This window comes from Galeopterus variegatus, unplaced genomic scaffold, assembly GCF_000696425.1.
Source record: "Galeopterus variegatus unplaced genomic scaffold, G_variegatus-3.0.2 Scaffold2757, whole genome shotgun sequence".
NCBI classification, from domain to species: Eukaryota; Metazoa; Chordata; class Mammalia; order Dermoptera; family Cynocephalidae; genus Galeopterus; species Galeopterus variegatus.
The window spans coordinates 76809-101645 of record NW_007728868.1 but is presented as its reverse complement, the minus strand read 5'-3'; the positions used below and the strand labels follow the sequence as shown (position 1 = coordinate 101645).

General features: G+C 47.4%; 2 protein-coding genes across 2 annotated transcripts in view; both read left to right on the top strand.

The window, feature by feature from the left end:
- LOC103598854 (spermatogenesis-associated protein 21-like) overlaps nt 1–2360 on the top strand; it is a 7456-nt gene extending 5096 nt beyond the window's left edge. The window contains exon 4 of the mRNA XM_008582907.1: nt 2058–2360. Coding sequence (XP_008581129.1) covers nt 2058–2360 — 303 coding nt within the window. The remainder of the gene's footprint in view (nt 1–2057) is intronic.
- A 386-nt stretch (nt 2361–2746) lies between these two features.
- Nucleotides 2747–24837, top strand: part of SPATA21 (spermatogenesis associated 21) — a 28829-nt gene continuing 6738 nt past the window's right edge. Inside the window, exons 1-6 of the mRNA XM_008582906.1 lie at nt 2747–2765; nt 2838–2863; nt 10189–10661; nt 11126–11211; nt 15546–15617; nt 15737–15854. Of these exons, the coding sequence (XP_008581128.1) occupies nt 2747–2765; nt 2838–2863; nt 10189–10661; nt 11126–11211; nt 15546–15617; nt 15737–15854 (794 nt within the window). The remainder of the gene's footprint in view (nt 2766–2837; nt 2864–10188; nt 10662–11125; nt 11212–15545; nt 15618–15736; nt 15855–24837) is intronic.

Genomic DNA, 24837 nt, shown 5'->3' with positions numbered 1-24837 from the left:
CGGTGTCGCGCCCGGACCGGCCTGGGCCCGGCAACGGGACCGCAACCCTCGGTGTTGCGCCCGCACCTCGCTCAGCCAGTGAGCGGCCGGTCTGTATGTGGGATCCGAACCCTCCGCGGGAGCGCCACCGCACTTCCCAAGCGGCGCACTGTAGCAGTGCGCCACCGGGCCGGCCCCAGGGCTTTTTTTAACACCTTCAGTGAGGTATAATTGATATACACTTGCACATACTTACGTGTACAATTTAACATTTTGACATAGGTACACTGTACATGAAACCATTACCACAATCAAGAAAACAAACATGCCCATCACCCCACAACAGTTTCCTTGTGCCCTTTGTTTTCCCTCCTCCTGCTCATCTCTCATCCCCAGGCAACCACTGACTGTCACTCCAGATTTGATTGTATTCCCTGGAATTTTACATACATCGAATTTTACAGTATATATTCTTTTCGTCTGGCTTCTTTCACTCAGCATGATTATTTAGAGATTCATCTATGTTATTGTGTGTATCAATACTTTATTCTTTTTGTTGCTGAGCAGTATTCCATTGTATAGATATACCACAATTTCTTTATCTATCCACCTATTAATGGGCATTTGGGTTGTCCCCAGTTTTTGACTATTACAGATAAGACTTCTATGAACATTCAGTCTATATGGACATATGCTTTCATTTCTCTTGGAAAAATACCTAAGAGTGGAATGAATCATATGTTATGTGTTTAACTTGCCAAGAAACTGCCAAATTTTTCTCCAAAGTGGTTGTACTACATTACATCCCCACCAGCAATGTCTGAGAAATCCAGTTGCTCCAGATCCTCTCAAAACTTGGAATTTCAAGCATTCCAGTAGGTGTGTAGTGGAAGCTCATTGTGATCTTAATTTGCGATTCCCTAATCAGTAATGATGTCAAGCACCTTCTCATGTGTTTATAGGCTGTTTGTATATCTTCTTTGCAGAAATGTCTATTCAAATACTTTGCCCATTATTTTAATTGCCGTAGTCATTTTATCATTGAGTTGTAAGAGTTCTTTTTATATCCTGAATACTAGACTCTTATCAGATATATATAATTAACAAATCTTTGTCTTCCATTCTGTGGATTGTCTTTTCACTTTCTTAAAAAAAATTGGGTCGTGTGCTTTCTTATTATTAAGTTTTGAGAGTTCTTATCTATTCTGAATACAAGTCCTTTATCATATATATGATCTGTGTTTTCTTCCAATCTGTGACCTGTCTTTTCCCTTCTCTTACTAGTAATATTCAAAGAATTGAAGTTCTTAATTTTGATGGAGTCCAATTTATCAATTTTTTCTTTTGTGGATCAAACTTTTCGTGTTATATCTTAGAAATTTTTGCTTAACCCCAGGTCACACAGGATTTTCTCCTATATTTTCTTCAATAAGTTTTATAGTTTTAGGTTTAGCATTTAGGTTTAGAACCCACCTTGAGTTCATTTTTATACACAGTATGAGTTTTGGATCGAAATCATTTTTCTTTGCAAGTGGCTATCCAATCATTTCAGCACCATTTGTTGAAGACTGCTCTTTATTAAATTTGCACCTTTGTCGAAAATCAGTTGATCACATGTATGGCTCTATTTCTAGATTCTCTTTTGTTTCATTGAGCTATTTATCTATCCTTATTCCACACTGTCTTGATTACAGTAGCTTTATAATAAGTCCTGAAATCAGATAGTGTAAAACCCCCTTTATTAAGGAGCACCGGGAAGGATTTTTGTTCTTTGAAACATCCCCTGGGAAATCCCACTTGAAGGGAATCTTCCTGCTTTTACAGGCTCCCTTTCCACCACCACAGGGAAGCATAGATGAGACTTTGGGTAGGCCATGTCTTCTCTGGGCCTCAATTTCCTCATCCCTCAAAATAGGGGAATTCCTGAGCTACCTTCTGGGGTGCTGGGAAAGCCCAGTGAGATAATTCCTGCAGTGTCTGGACCATCATAAGTGTGTGATAACTGGTCTCCAGGTGAGTGCGGAGGTTCACCTGGGAACCAAGATGGGGCTCCCCACCCCTGGTGTTCTTGTCCTCAGCAGGGCCTGCAGTATCAGTTCATCCCAGGTCACCAGGCAGCAAATGGGCCAGACATGGTGCAGCCAACAGAGCTTTGTTGTACTTTGGACAGCTATGGACAGCCACTGGGCGATGAGCCCCCCAAGGAGGTGGGCCTGCTATACTTCAGGCCACAAGGGGCTCTGCCAAAGCCTGGCCCAGGGGGACATGAGGACAGCTCTCAGGAAGTAATGTTCCTGATGCCTGTGGTGACTCCCGAAGGAAAGTCAGCCAATCCCTTCCTGCCATCCACACCAGGACCTAGAACACCCAAAGAAGAGTAAGTCATCCTCCAACGCTGTTCCTTGCCCGCTGCCTGTCCCCAGCAAGGGTGTTCTCCTGCTAAGCTACTGAATCCACACCAGGACCTAGAACACCCAAAGAAGAGTAAGTCATCCTCCAACGCTGTTCCTTGCCTGCTGCCTGTCCCCAGCAAGGGTGTTCTCCTGCTAAGCTACTGCTGAGGTGAATTCTAGTCCTGACTGCTCCTGACCTGGTGCAGGACCTTGGGCAAGTCATGCCCCTCTGGGCCTCAATTTTCCCATCTGTATAGTAGCTCTAATACCAGAAATCTTTGGTTCGTGGACTTGTACAGATGAGGATATAAGGCAATGAGGAGCCCCTCTGAGATGAGAAGGCCAAGGAGATGAGGCTGGGGTGGTGGAACTGAATGTCCTGGGGGCTGAGAGGTGGGTGCAAGGGACAAGCCTTGCATTGAGCCCCTCCCCCACCTGGGGGTTTCTCCCCCATTTAGGAGCCAGCAGCACCAGGGCCTCCTCCTCCACCAGTAAGTAGGGCTATAGTGGTGAGAGGGGTACGGTGTGGGGAGGTGAGGGGGAAATCAGGAGGAGAAAGGGGGCAGAGGTGGGAATGGATGTATTCGGAGTCAAATGGGAAGGTGTGAGGGTGTGCCTATGTGCGAGGGTGTGCACACGTATGTGCACGTGTGTGTGTGTGTGATTGCACATGTGCATTGTGTATGTGTGTGTGTGTTTGGGGTGGAGGGCAGGGATGCTATACACTCTGAAGCCCTTGGGTTCATCTCAGGCTATGGCTTGTTCCCCATCAGCATGGGTTTCTTCCAGCCATTTGCCCTCAGCCACAGCCACACAATCCAAAGCTTCCCTGAACATCTGGAGGCTTCCCCGAGGCCCCCTCAGCCATCCCCACCTCTGCCAGCTCTGCCACTTCTCCTGTTTCGTGGTGGGCTCTGCATGGACAGAACTTGTACATTTTTTCCCCCAGCTGGCCAGTACAGGGATCTGAACCCTTGACCTTGGTAGAGCTTTTACATTTGATTTAGCAAACTGGAGCTTATTGAGACCTCAATAAAAAGTCTCATATTGGGATGATGACTGAAGCAAATATGCAGTCATCACCATCGCACCGCTGCCAACACCTGTCTCTTTCTGCTGTATTCACTGACATAACCCCCAGTGCTGGCTAAACCCGACCAGCTACATACCCTGCACCTGCCTCTGAGCTGCCCGGCATGGCTATAGAAGACCCTGTCTTATTGATGGCTCTGCTTTCCAGGAACGACCACTCATGGCAGATGCTCCTGGCAATCCTCAGCTGTCCCCTGGCCATGCCACACTCCCCCTCCACTCCAGGCTGTCCTTTCACAACAGCATCCCCCCATGCCATTGTCTTGCCTCATGTGTCTCCAAAGGACAAGAAGCATCAGATGAGGAGAGCCACTCCCAAACCCACCACCCTTCCTTCCTTCGCTTGGTTACAACAGGAGCTGTGAAGATGGGTCCCTGTCCCCATCAACTGCTGGCCCTCCCACTTATTCATTCGATCCCATCCTCTCCTCCCACCCCCACAGAGCCAATCTCCCCATTTGTACAGGACCGTTTCCGTCAGCATGCAGACATAGGTTAGTAGCTACAATATTAAAAGCCACACTCCAGCACCTCTCTTGGCCCACGCTCCCCTCTAGTTCCGTCCTCCATTCTCCGCTCAATGGCTCAAGAGCTGTCCACCCTCACCCACTCCACTTTCATGTCCTTCCTCAACCCGTCCTATTAGGAGACTTTGTATTGAGGTCTCAACAATCTGCATCTTGCTAAATCAAATGGAATAGCTCTGGGCTCACAGAGCCCACCTCGAAACAGTGTACGACCCAGAGGCTGCCTCCAACCTTCTCATCCTGTCTTCCCCAGGCTCCAGGACAGCTCCACCCCTGGTTCCCTCTCCCTGGTTCCTTCTCATTTTCTCCACCCTCAGGGCTCCACCCTCTGATCTCTCATCTCCACTCTCTCCCTGGTGATCTCATTCAGACCCTCCGATGAGTCCCAAATCCATATCGCCAAGCCAGACCTTGCCTTTAAATTCCAGGCTCATATATCCAGTTGCCTACTTGGATTCCAGTTGAGTGGCCAATTCACTTCTCAAACTGAACATGACCAGAGCAGAACACTTGATTTCCCACCTCAAACCTGCTCCTCCCTAATCTTCCTCATCTCAGCAAGTGACACTACCTTTCACTCAGGGGTTCATGCCAACCAGCTCAAAATCATTCCTCTTTTTCTGATTCCTCTCTTCCCCTCCACAATCCCTTCACACCCAGAGCATCAGAAAGCTCTTCCTAGCACCACCTACAAAATAAATCCTGAATCCATCCCTTCCCTCTACCCCCCTCTCATCACTCTGATCCATGCCTCATCCTCTTAGAATAAGATCCAAAATCTTCACCAAGACTCATAAGACCCTATGTCTAGCCACTCTGGTCTGATTTCCATCTCTTGAATATGCTCAGCTCATTCCCACCTCAGGGCCTTTGCACGTGCTATACCCTATGCCTGAAATTCTCCCTGACATTATCGTGGCTGACTCTGTGTAGTCATCCAGCTTTCAACTTAAAATGTCACTTTTCTCAGCAAGGCCTGCTCTGGCCACCCAACCTCAAGTAGCCTGTCAGCCACAGCCACTCTACCTATTTATCATATTACCCTCTTTTATCGTCTTTGTGGTACCTTCTCTATCTTACATTATCTTATTAATTTGTCAACCTATTTATTATCCAGAACATAAGCTCCATGAGGGAAGCCACTCAATTTAATTCACTACTTTATGGTCTGTGCCTAAAACAATGCCCAGCACCTGGTAGATGCTCAATATGACTTTGTTGAATAAATGAATGGGTGGGAATAATACCAGGTACCTCTCTGAACTGATGGGAGGTCAGAGGAGAAACAAGAAATATTCCTGGTGTGTGCATTTCCTCCTTCTCCCCCCACTACTTTATGGTCTGTGCCTAAAACAATGCCCAGCACCTGGTAGATGCTCAATATGACTTCGTTGAATAAATGAATGGGTGGGAATAATACCAGATACCTCTCTGAACTGATGGGAGGTCAGAGGAGAAACAAGAAATATTCCTGGTGTGTGCATTTCCTCCTTCTCCCCCTCCCTACCACGCATGCACAGCCCAGGCTGGACACTGTGGTGGTGGGAGAGGAGAGGGCACAATTTGGTTCCACAAGTTTGTATGGCGTGTCTATGGCATGCCGGGCCCTGTGCTTGGAGGGAAAGGACAAGGAAAGCAGGGGCCTGCACCTGCTCCTGAGGATTGTGTCTGAGCTGGTGGGACTAGCACAGAGGAGAGGTCTTGGACAAGAAATGCTGCCGGCATTCAGGGACAGAGCTTGGTGTCATCAGGCAGTCTTTCTGGAGAGGAAGGTCTGACATTAGGCCACACAGGGGGGATGGAATATGGACATAGCCGGGGAGTAGAAAGTGCACCCAGGCAGCAGGCCCAGCATAAAGGCACAGAGATGGGAATGAACATGGAGCCAGGGGTGACAATGGAAAGTTGGGTCTTGTGGAACAAGACTATTGGATATAATGGACAGGGCAGCTGGAAAGCTAGGCTGGGTCATGATAGGAAGCCTCCAGTTTGTGAAGAAGGTTCACTGTGCAATGGTTCCCAATTTGTCTGAGTCCAGTGAGGCAGAACACCCACACACAAGTTAATTGAAGCGGGTTTATTACTTATAGATAGGTAGCAGGAACAACAGACACCTAGGATTCATTGCAAGCCAGTCCCCCAAGGGACTCCAGAAAGCAGCCCAGCCTGGGTTTTATACCCTGGGGAAACATGATTTGCTGGGCTACACTGTTGAAGGATATCTTATTTCTAAGGGGGGATTGGAATGGAGCCCAGGCAGTTCTGGCCAGTCCCTCCCTATCTCAGGATATTGCATTCCCAGCACGTTCTGCAATTATTTTTGAGACCTACAAGCGAGAAAGTGGGGAGAACTGGCTGGTCCAAGGCCGCCTGGAGAGCTGTCCTGCACAGCACTGGAATGAGGTGTTTGGATCTGGCTCTTCCACATCCCTCTTAACACTTTGCACAGGCTGGGCCTGAGAATAAATACTAGACTGTGAGCATCCTGAGGGTGGGAGTTATGCACCCCAGCATCTGTGTGCCTGTGAGTATGTGTTGCATAGGTGGGTGGAGGGATGGGTCTGAAGGTCATAGGGAGCCACTGCAGGCTCAGGAGTGGCAGGGCAATGACAGCAGAGCTGCACAGAGGTCAGTCCAGCAGCATGTGCAGGACACTTGGTGCCAGTTGGAAGGGGCCCAGGGAAGGCAGAGAGAGTATTCCAGATGTGTGAGGGACTGAGAAGCTGGAGGGAAAGATGCCAGGGGCTTCGCATCATTGTTCGCCCACAGGCGAACCTGCTGGGAGCAAAGGTTGGTGCTGGATGTTAGAATGATGATGAAGGGTCTGAGACAGACCCCTCCCTGCCCTGGGGCTCAGAGGCTGTATCTGAGACAGGGCAGAGGCCCAGGACTTTGGGAGCACTGCCTGAGGGCCATGGGAAAGACGATGACAGTGAGATCAGACTCGTAGCCATCATGTGGGTCCCCTGCCATCACAGTGGAGTGGGAGCCCCAGAGCTGTTTTTGATGTTTGTTTGTTTGTCTGAAGCCTGACAGAAATTGAACACGTGGCCTTAATTCAGGAAAATGATCAGAGTCGTCTTTGGAAGGGGGAAATTTGGGGCTCCCTTCTGGGTCACTGTGTCAGTCCATTTTCTGTTGCTATAACAGAAACACCTGAGACTGGGTAATTTATAAGGAAAAGAGGTTTATTTGGCTTACGATTCTGGGACAGCTGTATCTGGCACGGGCCTCAGGCTGCTTCTACTCATGGCAGAGAGCGGCGGGTACAAGCAGATCACATGGCAATAGAGAGAGAACTCACTCAGGATCCCCCCATCCCCCAGGGAGAGCATTAATCCATTCATGAGGGATCCGCCCCCATGACCCAATCAGTTTCCAACACTGCCACATTGGGGATCAAATTTCCACATGAGTTTTGGAGGGGACGACACATCCAAACTCCATCAGCCACAGAATACCCAACTATAATTCTTTTCAACACTACCGTTTGCTGAGCACTCACCCTTCACTAAGTGCTTTGTTCCTACTACCTGGCTCTTCAGACGTTTTTTTTTTTCCCCTTTTTGTCTTTTTTCGTGTCCGGCAATGGATCGCAACCCTCAGTGTCGCGCCCGTACCGGACCGGGACCGGCAACGGGATCGCAACCCACAGTGTTGCTCCCACACCTTGCTCAGCCAGTGAGCGGCAGGTCTGTATATGGGATCCAAACCGTCGGCGGGAGCACCACCGCGCTTCCCAAGCAGCGCACTGTAGCAGTGCGCCACCGGGCCAGCCCTTCAGACGTTTTTGAGAAAAGTGAAATAATTAGTGTTTAGTTACACAAATTTATTGAGGACGACACACCAAACACAGCTGTGACACTGGGGACTTAATGGTGAATAAAGCTTATGATCTGGTTAGGGGAGAGAGACCATTAACACGTAAACACATTAGTACAGTTTCACTGTAAATAACAAAGCTTTGGAGCAAACCAAGTGGAGAAGGGGGAACGATTTGGAGGTGGTTGAAGGACACTCTGATGGAGTACTCAGCAGTCGAGGGGGTGACGTTTGAGTTAAGATCTGAATGGCAAAAAGGAGTGAGCCTGCACAGATACGGGATGGGAGCGTTCTGAGCAGAGGCAGCAGGTGCACAAAGACTCTGGTGGAAACGAGGGCGTCCAGACCAAGCCCAGCAGGCAGGACAGAGTAGGAGAAGGCAGGAGGGCAGGAGGGGCTGGGAGGTGAGGTCAGAGGCATGGTGGGGGCCGGTCGTGCAGAGTCTTGCAGGCCAGGGTGAGGGTTCTGGAATAAAGGTCTAAGCTAAGCCATTGAAGAGTTCTAGGCAAGAGTGTGGGATGAGCTGATGTGGGCTGGAAACACCGATGCAGCAGCTGGGTGGATGATGAATGTGGTGTGGGCCAAGGGCGGAGGCTGGCAGCGCCCTGGACGAGAGAGGGTGGTATGACTTGGTCTGGGGTGGTCGCAGCCAAGGTGGTAGGAAGTGAGTAGGGATTTGGGAGGTGCTGCCAACAGGATTTGCTAATGAGCTGCGTGGTGGAGAGGTGGGTTGGAAAAGAGGAATCACAAAGGACTCTAGGCTCATGCCAGTTAGGGTGGCTACTACCAACAAGAAAAAAAAAAGAAAATAGCAAGTGTGGGAGAAGATGGGAGAAACTGGAGCCCTCGGGTGCTGTTGGTAGGAATGGAAAGTGATGCAGCCACTGGGAAAACAGTTCCGCAGTTCCTCAAACAACTAAAAATAGAATTACCAAGTAATCCAGTAATTCCATTTCAGGTTGTATACCCCAAAGAATTGAAAGCAGGGTCTTTTTTTTTTAAAAGATGACCGGTAAGGGGAACTTAACCCTTGACTTGGTGTTGTCAGCGGCCGGGCTTGGGCGCTCTCAGGAGACCTCTTCAGTGTCGGCCCCAAAACCTCGAACCCGCTGCCGCTTATTTGTCGATGTAGGATCGTTGTTGAAAGATTTATTCATCCTTTGTTGCTCTTGGAAATGCAGTCAATACTCTGGTATCACAGCACACAGCTCTCAGGATCGCGCTGTTTCCTGACGCGGGCGCTCCAGACCCGTCGCCATTTTTCAAAAGCTTCATTCTTGGCACAACTTCTCAGTTCTGTGGCAGAACAACAAAGGCCTAGGATTCCACATTTGAAAAGTGAAGCTTGGATCCAAAAGCATGTACTCTAGGCAGCACCACCGTCGCTTGCCGGGAGCGCCCGCGCCCGCACTCAGATCCCGCGGCGGCGGCGGCGGTGAGTCCGGCGCGGGTAAACAGGCACCTCCGTCCCTTTTCTTTTTTTTTTTTCCCTTTTTGTCTTTTTTTTTTACTGACCGGTAACGGGATCACAACCCTCGGCGTCACGCCCGCACCGCGCTCAGCCAGTGAGCGGGAACCGGTCTCCACATGGGATCTGGCGGGAGCGCTGCCGCACTCCCAAGCAGCACACTCTCCAGTGTGCCACCGGGCCGGCCCGAAAGCAGGGTCTTGAAGAGATATTTGTATACACATGTTCATTGCAGCATTATTCACAATGGCTAATATACAAAAGCAACCCATGTGTCCATCGAGGGATAAATGGATGACCAGGATGTGGTACATCCATACAATGGAATATTATCCAGCCTTAAAAAGGAAGGGAATTCTGACATGTGCTACAACGTGGACAGACCTTGAGGACAGTATGTTAAGTGAAATAAGCCAGTCATAAAAAGACAAATACTAGGGAGTCAAATTCATAGAGAGAGAAAGTAGAATGGTGGTTACCAGGGGCTGGGAGAAGGAAAGAATAAGGAGTTATTATTAAATGGGGATAGCTGGCCAGTTAGCTCACTCCACAGAGCATGGTGCTGGGAACACCAAGGTCAAAGGTTTCATACTGGCCAGCTGCCCCCCCCCAAAAAAAGAAAGAAATGGTTATTTAATGGGTGTGTAATCTCAATTTTGCAAGATGAAAAGAGTTATGGAGAGGGCTAATGGTGATGGTTGCACTTTATGAATGTATTTAATACCACCGAACTGTACACTTAAATAGTTAAGATGGTAAATTTCATGTTATGTGTATTTTATCACAATAAAAAAAAGTTGGGAGAGGGGGGAGGAAATGAAAGGACCCCGAGAGTGGGTGGTAGGGAGAAGCCTTGTGGGGCAGTCTGGCCAGCTGGAGGCCTCCTGAATCTCATCCCTGTCCCCAGGAGGTGAAGGACATTGGAGAGAGGAGGGAGCTGGGCTGTGCGCAGAAGCAGCCTCAGGAGCTCGTGATGGCTGCAGGGGCCCAGAACCTCAGGAACCCCCAGCAGGGCTTCATGAAGTGCTTGCTGGAGGTGGAGGAGGAGGAAGCCACCCATCGGAGGGCCTCAAAGGCCCGGGCCCTGCCAGCCCGGAAGTCCCCGAGGACCCTGACCCCTGTGCTCACCTCAGCCCTTGCTGGCAACCCAGCCCCAAGCCTGCCTCTGACCCTGCCTCAAGCTCCCATCTCGGCCCCTGCCACAGCCCCATCATGGGCCCGGCCAACAGTCCCTGGGCCAGTCCCTGCCCCTGTGGGAGCCGCGGTCTTGGCCTCAGTGTCAGGCCCAGTCCTGCCAGCCCCTGCCCCGGACCTGGGCTGGAGAAGGACTGAAATCTTGCACCAGAACAATGAGAGGAGCTTGGGCTACACCAAGGCCCGGTAGGAGCCACTGCCCACTCCCCCATCCCCCTAAAAAGCCCCCCAAGATCACAGCCTTGTCCCAGATGCAAGTCCCTGGCATCTCTCTCTTGCAGACTCTGGTCCCTGTCACTGCACCTGCTGGTTCCCTCCCGTGTGTCCCCCTCTCTCCATCTCTCCTCATTTCTGTCTCCCCCACATCTCTCCCTGTCTCCTTTTCCATGGCTGATGCCTTTTCTCTAATTCCCCCCGAAGTGGTCTCTTCTCCCCCAATCCCCCTTTCCCTCGCCTCATTCCTCCTCTGGATTTCCCTTTTCCTGTCACTCTTGGTCTCTCCCCCGACGCCCCCCAAGGACTCCCCCAGGGCTGTTCCCATGTCCTCCTCTGGCAAAGTTCTCCCCAGCCCCTCCCGCACCTATTGGTGGCTGCCTCAAGCCAGGGTGGGCATCTGGATGTTGCCCTGGGCCTGGTTCTGTCCTCTGCAGGCGGGAGCCAGAAGAGCGCAGCCTCAAGTTGTATCAGAGCTGGGAGGAGAGGTCTGAGGAGCCCCTCACCCTGAAGCAAGAAGAAGGTGAGGGCAGCCCCTCGCCAGGCAGAGTCCGTGGTCCTTTGGGATTCCCAGGCTCGGGTGGAGTGGGGTGCTTTACAGATCACACTGTTACAGATCCACAGCCCTGTGTAGTGGACCCCGTGGGGGTTATCTGTCCTTGGCCTAGGGGGACAGCATGGGGTAGGAGACTGACCCAAGCTCACAAGGCCACAGAGCGGGGGGCAAGCACTCATGCTGAGTACCCTGGCTCAGGGCCCAGCTCTTCCAGAGCTGCCTCTCTGAGAGGGGGACATAAACCCTGCAAAGTGCTTTAGGTTTTGGAGGCATTTCTGTCCCCCTGCCAACCCAAGCCCACTATATGGGTCATCTTTAGAGGCAGCCTGGATGGAAGGCATCCCAGCCTGTCCTAGACAGTCCCTCACCATTTAATAGGCCACCAGCCCTGGACAGGTCCCCACTTCCCACAGCATCCCACCCCCACCAAAAAGTTTAAAAGTTGTGAACACCCCACCTGGTGAGCCGCTATGTCCTTTTATTGTCCTTGGGGCTGGGCCCTGTGATCCCACTCCCAGGCATCGCCCTGGCCCTACAAGAATGGGTGTGCATCCTCTTTCCATGCCTTGCTCCTCCCCAAAGTCTGTGACCCTCTTGGCCAGAGTCACCCCTTCCTCCGCCTTCCCTGAGTGCTCTTACTGGCTCCCGGTGACCCTTCCTTGAAGTTCACTCCTTTTAACATTAAAACTGGGCTGGCCCGGTGGCACACTGGAGAGTGCGCCGCTTGGGAGCGTGGCAGCGCACCTGCGGAGGGTTCGGATCCCATGTGGAGACCGGTTCCCGCTCACTGGCTGAGCGCGGTGCGGACACAACACCGAGGGTTGCGATCCCGTTGCCGGTCAGTAAAAAAGACAAAAAGGACAAAACAAAAACAAAAACAAAAAAACATTAAAATTCCCGTTGCCGGTCAGTAAAAAAGACAAAAAGGAAAAAACAAAAACAAAAACAAAAAAACATTAAAGCTCCCTGGCCACTTTTGGGGCCCTTTTCCAAGTACAGCACCCACTGCCTCACCTCTTCGAGGAGTTCATGAACAACATGCCACCTTGACTTAGAACTCAGGGTTCCCACTGCAACTGTCAGTCCCTGTCTAGTGAGGCAAGAGCTGACTGCTCTGCTCCAACAGCTCAAACCAGCAGGCATTTCGAACGATCACATCTGTTTCTGAGAGTTGTTCTGGGTTTTTCCTTTTGTACTGTGCCTGTCCATGTCTAGTGAGGCAAGAGCTGACTGCTCTGCTCCAACAGCTCAAACCAGCAGGCATTTCGAATGATCACATCTGTTTCTGAGAGTTGTTCTGGGTTTTTCCTTTTGTACTGCGCCTGTCCGTGGCAGTTCACCACCTACCCCAACCCTAATCCTAGCCCTACCTCTGCCCCACATTTCAGCTCTGTCCCGAGACTTACAAACATTCAGAGTCTACTACGTGCCAGGCACAGGAATCACACAACAGCTCTAGGAGGGTGCACTGCTGTTATGTCCATCTTACAGATAAGGAAACTGAGGCTCAGAGAAGTACGGTGACGCCCATGGTAACTCTGTTAGTCAGCTAGGGCTGCCATAACAAAGTTTCACAGACTGGGGTGCTAAAACAACAGACAGTTACTTTCCCACAGTGCTGGAGGCTACAAGTCCAAGATCAAGGTCCCGGCAGGGTTGGTTTCTTCTGAGGCCTCTGTCTTTGGCTTGTAGAGGGACCACCTTGCTGCTGTGTCCTCACATGGTCTTCTCTCTGTGCACACTCATCCCTAGTCTGTCTGTGTGTTCAAATTTCCTTTTCATGTAAGGACACCAGTCAGATTGGATCAGGGCCCACCTTAACGGCCTGGTTTTTATTTATTTTTAAGATGACCGGTAAGGGGATCTTAACCCTTGGCTTGGTGCTGTCAGCACCACGCTCAGCCAGTGAGTGAACCGGCCATTCCTATATAGGATCTGAACCCGTGGCCTTGGTGTTATCAGCACCACACTCTCTCGAGTGAGCCACAGGCCGGCCCTACAGTCTAGGGATTCTTAATAATTTTTTTTTATTTTTTATCACTCTCTCGAGTGAGCCACAGGCCGGCCCTACAGTCTAGGGATTCTTAATAATTTTTTTTTTATTTTTTTATTTTTTTATTTTTTTTTCCTTTTTGTCTTTTTTCGTGTCCGGCAATGGATCGCAACCCTCAGTGTCGCGCGGCAACGGGATCGCAACCCTCGGTGTTGCTCCCATACCTCGCTCAGCCAGTGAGCGGGAACCGGTCTGAATGTGGGATCCGAACCCTCGGCGGGAGCGCCGCCACACTCCCAAGCGGCGCACTGTAGCAGTGCGCCACCGGGCTGGCCCAATTCTTAATAATTTTTGAACAAGGGATCCATCCTGTATTTTCATTTTGCACTAAGTCCCACAAATTATGTAGCTGATCCTGGCTCCAAGAGCTAATGCTTCCTGAGCACCTATTCAGTGCCAGTTTCTGGGGACCCAGAGATGACCAAGACCTACCTCCTGACCCCAAGGTGTAGGTGATCTCAGAGGTCCCTTCCCTTCAGTCTGTCATGCATGCTTCATTGGATGTGCCTCCATGACTCGGTCACTCATTTTACCAGCCGTATGACCTTGGACAAGTCGCTGAATTTCACTAAGCCTCAGTTTCACCATCTGTAAAATGGGGCTGATAATAGTACCTATCTCACTAGACTGCTGTAAAGATGAAATGAGATAATCCAGGCAAAGCATTGAGCACAGTACCTGGTGCACAGAATGTGCCCAGGAGACATTAGCTGTTAGTATTATTTATCCAGTAAGTATTTACTAAATGCCTACCGTGTGCCTGTCCCTGTGCAGGGCACTGACAGTAAAGAGATGTGCAAGACACATGAGACTCTGCCCTTGAGAGGCTCACAGAAACGGTTACTGCTGTTGGGTAAATGCCAACACAGAAGAGGGCACCAGTGGAAGCAGCATTTAAAGTGGCTTGAAAAAAGGGTCAGGAAGGAAGACTTCCTGGAAAAGGTGATGCCTGAGCCAAGTTGTGAAAGATTAATCAGGAGCTAGGCAGGAAGATGGAGGAAGAAGGGCGTTTCTGGTGGCAGAAATAGCCTGTTCAAAGGAAAGAGAGTGCAGAGTGAGAGGAATCACATGTGGTTCAGTGCAGCTAGATGCAGGGAATGATGGGGGGCGTGGGGAGCAGCAGGGCTGTGCAGGGCCTGGGATCCTGACCACTCGGTGTCATGACTCTATTCCCTCCATCACCGCACAAGTGCAAATCCTCACACACAAGTCAGGAATCCACCCCAGCTCTGCCCCCGTGTGACTCTAGGCAAGAACCTTCTTTTCTTTGTGCCTCAGACCTCATCCGTGACATGCGGATGAGAGTATTAAGCACCTCCTTATGGCTGCTTTAAAGATTAGAGACCATCCATTCACTTGTCAAGTAGTTCAGAGAATAGCTACTAAGCACCTGCCTGTTTTAAGCCCTGAGAACACAACGCAGAATAAAACAGACCCAGTTCCTGCCTCACAGAACCTCCGTCAAATTCCAGATCTTACAAGTGTGTGGTTGAAATACAGGGGTTTTATGAAAGGGTTTTATGGGGCATCGGACCTGGTCTGGTCTGGATCTCAGACCAGAGGAGGGGATAGTCAGGTGGAAGCATGCATAGGACGTTTGCTAAGTAGAGGAGTTGGAGCGTGGTGGAGAGAATTCTAGGGAGAGGAAGCAACACATGCAAAGGCCCTGAGCAGGGAAGAAGGTGGCCCCAGGTGGGAAAGCAGGTTAGTTCCGGGCAAGCTTGGCACAAGGTGAGGCTGGAGACAGGTAACAGGCAGATCTTGCAGGGTCTTGAAGGCCAAGGTGGGAGTGTTGTGTGTCCACGTTCTTATGCAATGACTAGCTCACGGTAGTAATAACAGTCTCAGATATTTAGTATGTGTTAAATGCATGGCCGTTGTTCTAAGCACTTTGCCTCATTTTATCTCCTGTGAGGTAGATATTATAATTATCCTAACCCTGTAGATGAGAAAACTTAAGCTTAGCGAGGTTAAGAGACTTTGCTCCAAGTACACGGATAGGAAGTGGTGGACCTGGGATATGAACCCAGACTGCTGCCTCTAGGATGCTGTTCTGGTAGCTTCCAACCCAGGAGATTTTAATTTTTGCCTTCTCCTTCCTTGTGTGCCCCACATTTTCTGCATTGAATGTACATTACTTTTATAAGCAGACCCAATAAGTAACTGCTAATAACTATGCTTGGGTTGCAATGCCTGGACTTCTTCTGGAAGGCCCCTGCCCACCCAGTTACTCCTCTGGCCTCCACAGGAGATGGTCATGTGGACTTCGGAGACTTCTTGGCTGTGATGACAGACACCAAGCGCTTCTTCTGCTCTGTGGGTGAGCAGGGACAAGCCCAAGGAAGTCAGAGCTGGAGAAGGGGACAGAAGGCTGGTGTTGGGAGGGTGGGCATTCAGGGTCACCAAGTGGTAATGGCAGACACCATCCCATGTTCCCAGAACAGAATGCCCTGACGGACATGGCTCCCCCGAACCCCCACACTCTGCTCTTTGAGATCCTGTCCCTGCTGGTGGAGATGCTGGCCTTACCAGAGGCAGCCTTAGAGGAAATCACAAAGTGAGTGGAGCTGGTTTGTTGGGGGTGGAGGGTGGAAGGTTGCAGATGCAGAAGTAGCACCTAGTGTTTTGGCAGCTGAGAACTTTTGATAGTTTGGACTCTCAGTTGCAGGTGAAGAAACTGAATAAAAGTGGCTTAAGCAAAAGGGGATTGTATTGACTCAAATAACTGGTCAGAACCTCAGAGATGGCTGGATCCAGGAGAACAAATGATAGCAGGAAGGCTTTATCTCTGCATCTGCCCATCTCTGTGCACTGCCTTCGGCCTCAGCTAGGCTCTCTCCACAGGGGAAGGGATGGCATTGGCAATCCCATACTCACTCCCTCCTAGTGCAGCAACCTCAGCAGCAAGAGGAATTCTTTCCTGCAGTAGCTATATAGCAACCCCAGAAAAGGAATCTGATGGACTCTGCCTGGGGCAGGGGACACAAGAGTCTCCATGTCTCCAGGGCAGGTGGATGGGTAGGTCCATCTAAGGAAGACATGGCTGGAGGCAAAAACAACATGAACATTCCAGGGCTAGAAGCAAAGGGTGAAAGAAGAACGGCCTAGTTGATCTCCAAACAGCAGTTTCAGGCCCTCATGCCTCAAAGGACCCCTAGCCTCCATTTTCTGTCTTTGAAATGAACATATTTTAATATTTGCTGCTCAGTAAATGCTAGCTTTCAACAGAGGTAGTTACGAGAGTCAAACGAGATCAGAATGCAAAAGGTACCAAAGTCGAGCTCTGCCTGTGCCTCTTACTAGTTCTGTAGCCCTGGACAAGTCGCTTTCTCTCCGAGCCTCAGTTTCTTTGTCTGTAAAATGGAGACTTATTTCCTGGAATCTTTAGTGCAAGTGATGGAAAGATATGAGGGTAGTTCACAGAACTGAACCTGCAGGGACTGGGGTCTCAGCCCACTAGGGCCTTCTCACCATGTATCACGCAGAAGCTTGTTCCTGCCGCTCTAGTTGGAATCATTTTTTCCTACTGCAGACCAGGCCTTTTCTGCATGGGGCTGGGGGCTGGGGGGAGGAAAATGACTGCAGCCTGTTCCAGCAGCACCAACTTAGCAACCCCACAGACAAGAGACCTTTTTCCTCCCAGCATCTGTAAATTGCTCAGAATATATGTAATTCTAAAGAGCATAATGTAACTTTAAAAAGCAATGAGACAAATTCCCATGTACCCACTAAAATGTATCATTTCCAGTAAGTTTGAAGCCCCTGTTTGCCCCACTCCATAACAAAACACTTTGTCTCCAAACAAGACCTAACCATTTTCCCCTTGCTTTTTGTTTCTTAATTTCACTGCTGATTTTTTCCCTTGTTGTTTTTCAAACATACAGCAAAGTTAAAACAATTTTACAGTGAACGTGTATACCTACCGTCTAGAGTCTACCATCACCATTTTACTGTACTTTAAAAACATTTTTTAAATTAATTTATTTTGTAGGGCCGGCCCGTGGCTCACTCGGGAGAGTGCAGCGCTGATAGTGCCTGAGGCTGCGAGTTCGGATCCTATATAGGGATGGCCGGTGCACTCACTGGCTGAGTGTGGTGCGGATGACACCGAGCCAAGGGTTGCGATCCTCTTACGGGTCAAAAAAAACCACATTAATTTATTTTGTAATTGACATGCATTGATTATATTTGTACATATTTATGGGGTACAGAGTTATATTGCAATACATGTATACGATGTGTGATAATCAAATCAGGGTAATTAGCATATTCATCATCACAAAAATTTATCATTTCTTTGTGATGAGAGCGTTCGAGCTCCTCTCTTCTAGCCATTTGAGATCATACAATAAATTATTGTTAATTATAGATTCCTAGCAATACAGTAAACCACCAGAATTTATCTTTCCTATTGAACTGTAATTTTGTATCCGTTAACCAACCTCTCCCTATTTCACCTTCTCTTCCTCCCCTTCCCATCCTTTAGTAATCACAATTCTTGTCTCTACTTCAATAAGCTCAGCTTTTTTTAGCTCCTACATATGAGTGAGAACATGCGGTATTTATCTTTCTGTGCTCAACTTAATTCTCTTAACATAATGTCTTCCAGGATCATCCTTGCTGCAAATGACAGGATTTTATTCTTTTTTATGGCTGAGTAGCATTTCATATGTGTGTGTGTGTGTGTGTGTGTGTGTGTGTGTGACATTTTCTTTATCCATTCATCTGTCCATGGAACCTAGATTGATTCAATATCCTGGCTATTGTGACTAGTGCTACAATAAACACGGGAGTGCAGATATCTCTTTGTTATGCTGATTTCCTTTACTTTGGATAAATACCCAGCAGTGAGACTGCTGGATCATATGACAGTTCTATTTTTAATTCTCTGAGGAAACTCCATACTAGCTCTACTAATTCCATAATGGCTGTACTAATTTATATTCCCACCAACAGTGTCTGAGAGTTCCCTTTTCTCTGCATCCTCACCAGCATTTGTTATTTTTTGTCTTTTGGTAATAGCCATTCTAACTGGGGTGAGATAATATCTCATTGTGGTTTGGGGTTGCATTTCCCTGATGATTAGTGATGTTGAGCGTTTTTTCATATACCTGTTGGCCATCTACATGACTTCTTTTGAGAAATATCTATTGAGGTCTATATTTTTATCATGTATCTATTATTCCCTGTATCTATCCTTCAATCCATATCATTTTTTATTCATTTCAAAGTAAATTATAGTATTTCCTTCTAAATACTTCAGCATACATATCATTAACTAAAGTTCAGAATTTATGTGGAGCTTTCTTTTTTCATCTTTTGAGGTATAATTGACATTCAGTGAAATGCACAAATGTCGGGCCGAGCCCGTGGTGCACTCGGGAGAGTGCTGCGTTGGGAGCGCAGTAGCGCTCCCGCCACGGGTTCGGATCCTATATAGGGATGACGGGTGCGCTCACAGCACTCACTGGCTGAGCGCGGTGCGGCAGGTCTCAAAAAAGGACAAAAAAAAAGAAATGCACAAATGTCAAATGTACCGCTGTGTATTAGCCTGGGTTCTTCAGAGAAATTGATTGTCTCACATAGTTAGGGAGGCTGAAAAATCCCAAGATCTGCAGTCAGCAAGCTGGAGACCCAGGAGAGCAAATAGTGTAAATTCCAGTTTGAGCCTGAGTCTGAAGGCAGGAGAATACCAATATAGCTTAAAGACAGTCAGGCAGAGAATGCAATTTATTTCTTCTTCAGCCTTTTCGTCCTGTTCAGGCCTTCAGTGGATTGGATGAAGCCCACCCACGCTGGAAAGGGTAATCTGCTTTATTCAGTCCACTGATCCAAATTTGGGAAGTTTTCAGCCATTATTTCTTTAAATATTCTCTCTTCCCTTTTCTTTTTCTCCTCCCCTCCTGGAACATTCCACTTCTGGATGTTAATCTCATCCAGAAACACCTTTACAGACACACTCAGAATAATATTTAACCAAATAGCTGGGCATCCAGTGGCTCTGTCAAGTTGACACATAAAGTTAACCATAACCCATTGTGTGAATCTCAAAAAACGCATACACCCAGGCGACACAACCCCTATCAAGACATGTAGAACTTTACAATCTTTCCAGAAAATGCCCACAGGCTCCTTGCCAGTTAGTCTCTGAACCCACTCCTCCAAAGGCAATCACTCTTCTAATTTTTTCATCACAGATTGGCTTTGCCTGTTTTACAACTTTGTATAAATGGAAATGTGTCGTCTTCTGTGTCTAGCTTCTCTCACTCAACTGAAAAGGCTATGTACAGTGTGATTCTGACTATATGACATTCTGGAAAAGGCAAAACTATGGAGTAAAAAGATCTGTGGTTGCCAGGGGCTTAAGGGGTAGAGAGGGATAAACAGGCAGAGCACAGATTTTTAGAACAAAGAAACTATTCTGTAATCCACTATAATGGTGGATCCATGACATTTTACATTTGTCAAAACCCACTGTACAACACAAATGGTAAACCTAACGTAATCTGGGAATGTCTTAATTTCTCCCTCATTATTTTTAATTTTTTTTTAAAGATTACCAGTAAGGAGATCTTAACCCTTGACTTGGTGTTGTCAGCACCACGCTCTCTGAAGTGAGCTAACCGGCCATCCCTGTGTAGGGATCCGAACCTGTGGCCTTGGTGTTTTCAGCACCACACTATCGCAAGTGAGCCACAGGCTGACCCCTCTCCCTCATCCTTGAAAGACAGTTTTGCCAGATATAGAATTTTTGGTTGATAGGTTTTTCTTTTCTTTTAGCACTTTGAATATATTGGCTTGCTGCCTTCTGGCCTCCAAAGTTTCCGATGAGAAATCTGCTGATTATCTTACTGAGGATCCTTTGTGTGTGACGAATTGCTTCTCTCTTGTTGCTTTCAGGATTCTCTTCGTTTTTGGCTTTTTATTTTATTTTTTTTTTCCTTTTTGTCTTTTTTCGTGTCCGGCAACGGATCACAACCCTCAGTGTCGTGCCCGTACCGGACCAGGACCGGCAACGGAATCGCAACCTCAGTGTTGCACCCGCACCTCACTCAGCCAGTGAGCGGCTGGTCTGTATGTGGGATCCGAACCCTCGGCGGGAGCGCCGCCGCACTCCCAAGCGGCACACTGTAGCAGTGCGCCACCGGGCCGGCCCGTTTTTGGCTTTTTAAAAAAATGTTCTTCAATACTTTTTCTTACCTATAAAGAAACACTGGATGTCTTTGGCTTTTTAAAGTTTGATTATAATGTATCGCGGTATGGGTCTCTTTGAGTTCATCTTTCTTGGAGTGTGTTGAGCTTCTTAGATGTTTATATTCACATCTTTTATCAGATTTGGGGAGTTTTCAGCCATTATTTCCTTTTTTTTTTTGTCCTTTTCGTGACTGGTAAGGGGCTCGCAACCCTCGGTGTGGTGTCACCCACACCGCACTCAGCCAGTGAGCGCACCGGCCATTCCTATATAGGATCCGAACCCGTGGCAGGAGCGTCGCTGCGCTTCCAGCGCTGCACTCTCCCGAGTGCACCAAGGGCTTGGCCCAGCCATTATTTCTTTGAATATTCTCTCTTCCCTTTTCTCTCTCTCTTCCCATCTGGAATCCCACAGTTTCCTTAGACTCTGTTCACTTTTCTTCAATCTTTTCTTTCTGTTTCTCAGACTTGATCATTTCTACTGTTCTATTTTCAATTGTCCTGTCTGATTCTTCAGATCATTGTTTGATCCGATTCTTTCTTCTGCTGCCTGCTCAAATCTGCTTTAAATCCCTCTAGTGAAGTATTCATTTCAGTCATTGTACTTTTTGGCTCCAGCTTTTTTTTTTTTTTCTTTTGCAGCTAGCCTGTATGGGATCTGAACTCTTGACCTTGGTGTTATAACACCATGCTCTAACCAACTGAGCTAACCAGCCAGCCCCAGAATTTCTTTTTGGTTTCCTTTTTGGGTTTCCTATCTCTTTTTCCATTTTGTTCATACATTGTTTTCTTGACTTTCTCCATGTCTTCCTTCAGTTCTTTGAGCATATTTAAGGCAGTTGTTTTAAAGACTTTGTTCAGTAGATCTGCCTTCAGGTCTTTTTCAGGAACAGTTTCTATTGATTAATTTTTTTGCTTTGAATGAGCTATACTTTCCTGTTTCTTTGAATGCCTTGTGATTTTTTGTTAAAAACTGAATATTTGAATCTAATAATGTGGGAACTATGGAAATCAGATTCTCCCCCTTCCCCAGAGTTTGCTGTGTTTTTCTGTTGTTATTATGTATTGTTTTTTGTTTGTTTGTTTGTTGTAGGATGTCTCTGTGCCAAGGATCAGTCTGAGATGTAAACTTAAGGTCTTCCCAGGTCTTTTTTTGAGCGTGCACCTTTCCCTGGGCACTGCAGCCAGTTTCTAATTTCCCTATATATATGCCATTTGCTTTTGATAGTCCTTGTCTTTAATGTCTGCCTCCTAAAGGGTAAAAAGGAAAAAAAGGGCACTAGCCCTTTAAATCCCCTGAAAGTCACTTCAGCTGGAGTGGGAGGGGCTTCCAACAATGTGGAGAAGTGTAACAATAATGGCTGCCAACTTTGTCTGTACTTTTGTGATTAGAAAGAGAGATCAGTGATTAGAGCATAGATCCCCAATATTTATAGGACAGGGCCATTTTTGGCCCACACTGGCTCTGGCAAGCTTCATGCAAGCTGCTCCTAGAATGCGTGCATAGCTGCCTCCCATGGGGCTAGGGGATGAATAGCTACTACTGTGCTAAGAGCTGAACCTGACCAAAATGAACTGCAATTTATCACTCAAGACTTCCCCTGGAAGATGCAAGTCCTCAGTAGACTCCAAAGTTTCAAAATAGTTACATCAGACAGATTCCGCCCGCACGACTGTTGTCTAGGTGGGGAGACAGATTCCTGGTGATTCCCACTCCATCTTCTCCCAATCCAATGAATTTTTCATGGCAAGTATTGCATTTTTCATGTTTAGAAATTTTATTTGGTCCTGTTTCATAGTTTTTGTTCTCTCTTCATGTGCACATGTTTCTTTTAATCCTTGATCATATTATAATAGCTCATTTAAGGTCCTCTTCTGAGGGAGGGGGGGAAGAGGAACAGGTAAAGGGAGACAAAAGTCAACTACGATGTAGACCGAGAAGTTAAAGTTAAATAAATAAATAAATAAATAAGGTCCTCTTCTGCTAATTCCATCATCTCTGTCATTTCCGTTGATATAAACTGATTTTTCTTGTCTACGGGTCACACTATCCTGCTTCTTCTCATGTCTGCCAACCTTTTATTGAATGCTGGGTATTGTTTCTCTTCCTTTATGGAATATCTACATTTTGTTTTTTCTTTAAGGTGTTGAATTTGGGGGGTGGAGGGGCAGTTAAGTTACTGAGGATAAATTTGTTTCTTTCAAGGTTTTTAGGGTTTGTTAGGGCAGATCCTGAAAAATCTCTACTCTACGGCTAATTTAGTCCAACTGCTAAGGGAGGACCCACCTAGGATCACTGCTAATTTCACAGGAGCTAAACAAGATGTTTCTACTCTGTCTAGTTGAAACTCACATGTCTGTCAGCCCTGAGTAAACTCTGGGAATTATTCCCGTTTTTGGTTCTTTGTCTAGCCTCATAAAATTTTACCCTATGTGTGTACTACTTACTTTGTGTTCAACCAAAGATTCAAGAGTATTCCATGCATATTTCTGCAACTCTTTCTCTGCAAAGCTCCCATCTCTCTGGTATTCTAAAATACTAATCACAGTGGCATCCATTTTCCCAATCCATTGTCTGTCTCCTTACCTCAGTGGGTCTACCATGCTCTGGGATATCACTTCCCGCACTATAGTCCAGAAAGTACTTCCAGGCAAAAAACTAGGGAGATCTTAAGGCTCACCTCATTTATTTCTCTTCTCTCAGGATTGCAGCCTTGTGCTGCCTGTTTTCCAATATCTGACAAGCTTCATGTATTTTGTTTGTGTATCTATTTATTTATACCAAAAGGACAAATTCAGTAAGTTAACATCATCATAACCAAAAACAGAATTCTGTTAATTTGTCTTCATTTTTTTTCTGTTCTTCAGATTAGGTGATTTCTATTGATCTGTCTTCAAATTTACTGATTCCTTTTTATGCTATCTACAATCCCCTGTTAAGCCCATTCAGTATTTTTTCATTTCAGTTATTGTATTTTTTTGTTTAGAATTCCCATTTGTTTCATGTTTATAGTTGGTTTCTCTGTTCATTCATTAAGAGTATGTTTTCCTTCAATTATTTGAACATATTTTTAATAGCTCCTTGTGAATTTTCCTTCTCTTAGGAATTATGGCCTTTAACTGCTATGTAATGACTGAAAAAATTTCCTCATACATTTTGTCCAGTTTTATGGTGATTTTTTTTTTTCCTTTTTGTCTTTGTTCCTGACCGGTAGTGGGATCGCACCCCTCGGTGTTGCGTCCGCACCGCGCTCAGCCAGTGAGCGGGAACCGGTCTCCACATGGGATCCGAACCCTCAACGGGAGCGCCGCTGCACTCCCAAGCGGCGCACTCTCCAGTGCGCCACCGGGCCAGCCCATTTTTTTTTTTTTGTCTTTTGTCTTTTTCCATGTCCGGCAACGGATCGCAACCCTCAGTGTTGCCCCCGTACCGGACCGGGGACCGGCAACGGGATCGCAATCCTCGGTGTTGCTCCCGCGCCTCGCTCAGCCAGTGAGCGGGAACCGGTCTGTATGTGGGATCCGAACCCTCGGGCGGGAGCGCCACCGCGCTTCCCAAGCGGCGCACTATCCAGTGTGCCACTGGGCCGGCCCAGTTTTATGGTGATTTATGGTAGGAGGGTGTAGTGGATTGAATTATGTCCCCTCAAAACTCATTGGAGCTTGAATTGTGTCCCTCAAGTTTTGTGTATTAGAAACTTAGCCCCTGCTGTGACTGTTAAGAGGGCGGAAAATCCTATGGTAATTGAAAGGTGGAGCCTTGAAGAGGTGATTGGATTGTAGGACTGTGCAGTAGTGAATGGATTAAAAATGGTGGTCATGGGCATGGTTCTAAGAGCTTTATTTTTTTACTATTTATTTTTTTAAAAGATGACCGGTAAGGGGATCTTAACCCTTGACTTGATTTTGTCAGCACCACACTCTCCCAAGTGAGCTAACCGGCCATCCCTATATAGGGATCTGAACCCACAGCCTTGGTGTTATCAGCACCGCACTCTCCTGAGTGAGCCACGGGCCGGCCCTGTTCTAAGAGCTTTAAAAGAAGAGGAGTCTGTCTCTCCGGCTCTATCTGCTCTCTCTGCTTCTACCATCTTGCAATGTGAGACCCCTGGGTTGCTGTTGCCACCCCCAGATGGACTTTGGACTTTCCAGCCTCAGAAACTGTAAGCAATAAATTTCATTTTCTTTATAAATCACCCAGTTCCATGTATTTTATTAAAAGCAACAGAAACGGACTAATACAGAGGGTATATTAGCCTGTTTGGGCTATGATAACAAAATACGATAGACTGGGTAGCTTATAAACAATAGAAATTTATTTCTCACCATTCTAGAGGCTGGGAAGTCCA